Below are 6,343 nucleotides of genomic sequence, written 5' to 3'. Positions count from 1 at the left end.
CCAACGTTATAGTTATACATTAACATGACGACAAAGTTATAGTTAGTGTTACTATGACACCAACGTTGTAGTTATGTGTTACTATGACACCAACGTTATAGTTATGTGTTACTATGACACCACGTTATAGTTATGTGTTACTATGACACCAACGTTTTAGTTATACATTAACACGACGACAACGTTATAGTTATGTGTTACTATGACACAAACGTTATAGTTATGTTGACATAACGGCAACGTTATAATTGTGTGTTATTTTAGCATCGAAATAACATGTCATCTTATAACTGGTTTTGGATTATTTTTTGTTCCGGAATAAAATTCAAAGATACCGTAACTTTACAAAGTAACAGCATTTACAGTTTGAAATGATTGTTTTACATTTATGAGGATATACAATACACTGTTCCGTTTATACATATTTCATAATACGCGTTAGCACATTTTGGAGAATACTTTTGAACGGCAATTTGTTGCATACCCTCAGTTATGTTAAAATATGCTCTTCAAACCTGAGGTTATTGTTCTATTACATTCACTTTCAATATTTGAAAAATAATAAAAAGGGTTTTGTTACGTTACCATAAATACTCACCAGATAGACGATTTTGTGGTATAACTGTAATGATGAACTTGTCTTTGCCGTTGGACACGTGAACTGTTTCTATGGTAATGAGGACACTCCCCACCAATCCCGTGGTGTTATCAGTACTGACGTTTACATTTGCTCTACCCATTATATCGTCGACAGTAATGTCTAACTTGTGATTTTCTGTAATCACTGGGAATGATTTCTCCCGACGTCCGGGAATGTACAAGTGACCTAAAACACAAGTGTGTCAAACAATTAAAACTCTCTACAACGTAATTAACTGTAAACAGGCCACTTAACAGCACGTACAAACAACCGATTGACAGATGAAAGCATTAGCATATTTACTAACAAATATAGTTTCCAATCCTACTACCGTTGGATAAAATTATATATATATAAAAGTATAAACAACTATCCAGACCGAACAACACTAATACCAAAGACAATAATTCCAGATATTGTTGTTTACCTTTTTCCGATAATTCCTGATAATTCTGTGTTGTTTATGTTTGTACGATAATTCCTGATAATGCTGTGTTGTTTATGTTTGTACGATAGGTCCTGATAATGCTGTGTTGTTTTCCTTTGTACGATAATTTCTGATTATGGTATGATGTTTATGTTTGTAAGATAGGTCCTGATAATGTTGAGCTGTTTATGTTTGTACGATAGGTCCTGCTAATGCTGTGTTGTTTATGTTTGTAGGATAGGTCCTGAAAATGTTGAGTTGTTTATGTTTGTACGATAGGTCCTGATAATGCTGTGTTGTTTATGTTTGTACGATAATTTCTGATTATGCTATGATGTTTATGTTTGTAGGATAGGTCCTGATAATGTTGAGTTGTTTATGTTTGTACGATAGGTCCTGCTAATGCTGTGTTGTTTATGTTTGTAGGATAGGTCCTGATAATGTTGTGTTGTTTATGTTTGTACGATAAGTCCTGCTAATGCTGTATTGTTTATGTTTGTACGATAGGTCCTGCTAGTGCCGTATTGTTTATGTTTGTACGATAGGTCCTGATAATGCTGTGTTGTTTATGTTTGTACGATAGGTCCTGCTAATGCTGTATTGTTTATGTTTGTACGATAGGTCCTGATAATGCTGTGTTGTTTATGTTAGTACGATAGGTCCTGATAATGCTGTTTTGTTTATGTTTGTACGATAGGTCCTGATAGTGCTGTGTTGTTTCCCTTTGTAGGATAGTTCCTGATAATGCTGTGTTGTTTACCTGTGAAGGATATGTTCTAATAATGCTGTGTTGTTTACCTGTGTAGGATAGTTCCTGATAATGCTGTGTTGTTTACCTGTGTAGGATAGTTCCTGATAGTGCTGTGTTGTTTCCCTTTGTAGGATAGGTTCTAATAATGCTGTGTTGTTTACCTGTGTAGGATAGTCCCTGATAATGCTGTGTTGTTTACCTGTGTAGGATAGTTCCCGATAATGCTGAGTTGTTTACCTGTGTAGGATAGTTCCTGATAATGCTGCGTTGTTTACCTGTGTAGGATAGTTGCTGATAATGCTGCGTTGTTTACCTGTGTAGGATAGGTCCTGATAATGCTGTGTTGTTTACCTGTGTAGGATAGGTCCTGATAGTGCTGTGTTGTTTCCCTTTGTAGGATAGGTTCTAATAAGGCTGTGTTGTTTACCTGTGTAGGATAGTTCCTGATGATGCTGTGTTGTTTACCTGGGTAGGATAGTTCCCGATAATGCTGCGTTGTTTACCTGTGTAGGGTAGGTCCTGATAGTGCTGTGTTGTTTACCTGTGTAGGATAGGTTCTAATAATGCTGTGTTGTTTTCCTGTGTAGGATAGTTCCTGATAATGCTGTGTTGTTTCCCTGTGTAGGATAGTTCCTGATAATGCTGTGTTGTTTACCTGTGTCGGATAGTTCCTGATAATGCTGTGTTGTTTACCTGGGAAGGATATGTTCTAATAATGCTGTGTTGTTTACCTTTGTAGGATAGTTCCTGATAGTGCTGTGTTGTTTCCCTTTGTAGGATAGTTCCTGATAATGCTGCGTTTTTTACCTGTGTAGGATAGTTCCTGATAATGCTGTGTTGTTTCCCTGTGTAGGATAGTTCCTGATAATGCTGTGTTGTTTGCCTGTGTAGGATAGGTTCTAATAATGCTGTGTTGTTTCCCTGTGTAGGATAGTTCCTGATAATGCTGTGTTGTTTACCTGGGAAGGATATGTTCTAATAATGCTGTGTTGTTTACCTTTGTAGGATAGTTCCTGATAGTGCTGTGTTGTTTACCTGTGTAGGATAGGTCCTGATAATGCTGTGTTGTTTACCTGTGTAGGATAGTTCCTGATGATGCTGTGTTGTTTACCTGTGTAGGATAGTTCCCGATAATGCTGCGTTGTTTACCTGTGTAGGATAGGTCCTGATAGTGCTGTGTTGTTTACCTGTGTAGGATAGGTCCTGATAGTGCTGTGTTGTTTACCTGTGTAGGATAGGTCCTGATAATGCTGTGTTGTTTACCTGTGTAGGATAGGTCCTGATAATGCTGTGTTGTTTACCTGTGTAGGGTAGTTCCCGATAATGCTGCGTTGTTTACCTGTGTAGGGTAGGTCCTGATAGTGCTGTGTTGTTTACCTGTGTAGGATAGGTCCTGATAATGCTGTGTTGTTTACCTGTGTAGGATAGTTCCTGATAATGCTGTGTTGTTTACCTGTGTAGGATAGTTTCTGATAGTGCTGTGTTGTTTACCTGTGTATGATAGGTCCTGATAATGCTGTGTTGTTAACCTTTTTGCGGGTACTGTGTGTAACTTTGGACGAAAGCTCGTTTCTCGTAAAACATATCTTACCCTTTACTGATAAAGACTGTGAAAGTGACCTGTACTCGGATAACCAGCCTCTACACACGAACATAAACTGCTTCCATGTCCTGTGGCTGATTAGGACTACCTGTAACAACAGTTTCATATGTCATAAGTGCTGCCGTCTGTTAGCGCTACTAAAACACTACACATTTTCGAACTTGATAACGATTCAACTCTAAATCTTAATTAAGGATCAAAATTAGTAAACGCCACACTTCAAACATAATATCAATACATTTTGTTTGTTTTCTATTGAACAATCCTTTACGAGGAAACAGGTGTAATCTGGTATAAACGGGTCAGAACATCAGTGTTAATAATGTTAAGACTATGTTTGACATAGTGGTAAGTAAACCATGTTTTCATCTAATCATATATTGCTCTATATGTTTGATGACGTACGCGTTCTACGTCTGATGACTGGTAGAATCCTCCCTTACCTTGGGGAGGATGTGACAGGTTAACCCGTGGTAGGATTTTTTGGTTGTTCAACCCTAGGCTCCGCTGAGGTATTGATAACCAAATAATCACACCATAGGTAGAAGATTTCTCTGTACCTGGTGGCACCCTCAAGGTAGGGAATAATAGTTTTCTCCCTTCCTATTATTATTTGGTTGTCAAACCTTCGGTAGAGCCTCGAGTTGTTGGGTTGGGGGGGGTGGGGGGTGGGGGGTGGATACGCCTGTTCAACAGAATTACCTCCAGTTTTACTACCTGTTTATCATTCTTCTGTCAACCTCTATGATATGATTTCTCTGTCACCCCCCGGGTATGATTTCTGTGTCACCCCCTAGAATATGGTTTCTCTTTCACCCCCAGGATAGGATTTCTCAGTCACCTTCTAGGGAACGGTTTCTCGGTCACCCCCTAGGGTTTGATTTCCCTGTCACCCCCTAGACTATGATTTCTCTGTCACCCCCTATGGTATAATTTCTCAGTCACCTTCTAGGGAACGGTTTCTCAGTCACCCCGTAGGATATGATTTCTCTGTCACCCTCTAGGGTACGGTTTCTCAGTCACCCCCTAGGGTATGATTTCTCAGTCATCCCCTATGGTATGATTTCTCTGTCATCCCCTAGGGTATGATTTCTCTTTCTCCCACCCTTCACAGATGTGTCTCCCGTTTTAGCCGGTAAAGATCAGCTTTTCTCCCACACCTGACAGGTTTATCTCCCGTTTTGCCGGTGCTAGATTTATCTGTCTCCGCCCTAGGGTTGAGACGGGGGGATTCCCCTATTCATAACAATGGCATGACGTCACTTCAACAATACAATGACGTCACGTCAACAATCCATCAACAAATTGCCTGTATGTGTTTTGGGTCCATGTTTACCTTTATTTCACATTAAAATACTGTTAGATATGGGAGAAAAATAATCAATCGCTACTGGTTGTGTAAGATAGAGAAATCTCAACCNGCAAGCCTCGTTTTGGACAAAAAATCTTAGTCCTCGGGTTGAGATTTCTCTATCTTACACAACCAGTAGCGATAGATTCTATTAGTCACCCCCTAGGGGCAGAAAGCCTCGTGCCGAGTAGCACGTGTTCAATTGTGACGTTATTAAAATGCGTCATCGGTAACTGTGACGTCATTAAAATGCGTCATCGGTAATTGTGACGTCATCAAAAGTGAATGACGATATGCATACCCCACATGTGTTTTTGTTTACAAACCTGGCAGACTACTGTCGGTGGAGCTGTGACTGAAATAATAAGATGGGAGAAAAATAATCATCCCCTACCTTGAGGGTGTAACAGTGATTCTATTAGTCAACCCCGATGATATGGCGTATGCAATTTAGGATAAAAACAGATTACAAATACTTAAAACTATTGATTTTATCGAGATAGATTAGAATAATAGGAGAAAAACCATCATCCCTTACCTTGAGGGTGTAAAAGAGAAATCGACAGAGCCTCCGGTAAGACACCCAAAAATCCCCCTTTGGGTTGGAGATGTCTTTGTCTCACCCTCAAGGTAGGGGAAAACATTCTTTATTTTTTTGCGTACCAAAAACGGAAAGATGCAGACCAAATCACGTGAAATATTTACCCGTTCTAAGTGCCACTCCGGCTCATTCCCAGTGTTGTCGTGCCACACCTTAACTCTATACGGGATCCCGACCATCATATTCACGGTTAAGTATTGCAACCCTCCTCGGGGATGGCTGTTCCCGAGGAACAACTCTGCAATGTATCCTCCCGTCCCACTGATGCTGGCATACACGTGCGCTGAGCTCCCTGCGTATCTCATGTCACTGGTCACCACCATGATTGTCCACATGGTCGCTTAAAACATATACTCATTATTAAGTCATATCTATGAATATGTGCTGTTCAAATGCATGTTATTTCTGTTACACTAGTACATTTGTTATGCTACTTTTTACATTTTTTGAACTGCTCTTCTTCAATGAAGTCTAGACAGCAAAAGTTAACTATTGAATGGTTTGGATTGTTTTTCCACATATTTCACTTTCAACCTACCTATAGACCAATCCTAATATAAACAATGACTTACAATATGTTTAATGTTGATACTGAAGACTGAGTAATCAATGAGCAGGTGCAATGAGAGGTAACGTGTCCCTTTGATGTACCCTCACAGGGACAACAGGCAATACATGGCTGGACGTCAATTACTCTGATTGAGTCAATAAAACCCCAGTGTTACGACAGGTTACGTACAGAAAGCATTGTAAATCTACGAGATAAACTTACTACACGTAACACATGACTGTCGACATCTTTGTATACAGCTTACAACTCAAGGCTTTCCCACGATATCAGTATAATTCTTGACATTGTCTTCCAAATCTAGAATTTAATCAATATTGCTTACCTGATGTGAATTTTGGAATCAGGAGTAATAACAGGGCCGACAGCAATGAATCTTTCATGGTAGGTAAAGTATGGCAA

The 6,343-nt window shown here is 39.5% G+C and overlaps 1 protein-coding gene across 1 annotated transcript in view; it reads right to left on the bottom strand.

Annotated features, from left to right (window-relative positions):
* Positions 1-5,638, bottom strand: part of LOC110446123 — a 21,863-nt gene extending 16,225 nt beyond the window's left edge. Inside the window, exons 1-3 of the mRNA XM_021491109.1 lie at positions 5,478-5,638; positions 3,410-3,509; positions 599-826 (exon numbers count right to left, since the gene is read on the bottom strand). Coding sequence (XP_021346784.1) covers positions 599-826; positions 3,410-3,509; positions 5,478-5,555 — 406 coding nt within the window. The 5' untranslated portion in view covers positions 5,556-5,638. The remainder of the gene's footprint in view (positions 1-598; positions 827-3,409; positions 3,510-5,477) is intronic.
* Between the last annotated feature and the right edge of the window lie 705 nt (positions 5,639-6,343).

Source organism: Mizuhopecten yessoensis, unplaced genomic scaffold (assembly GCF_002113885.1).
Source record: "Mizuhopecten yessoensis strain PY_sf001 unplaced genomic scaffold, ASM211388v2 scaffold2583, whole genome shotgun sequence".
Taxonomy (NCBI): domain Eukaryota; kingdom Metazoa; phylum Mollusca; class Bivalvia; order Pectinida; family Pectinidae; genus Mizuhopecten; species Mizuhopecten yessoensis.
The sequence above is the reverse complement of the archived record's forward strand: the minus strand, read 5'-3'. Positions and strand labels throughout refer to the sequence as shown.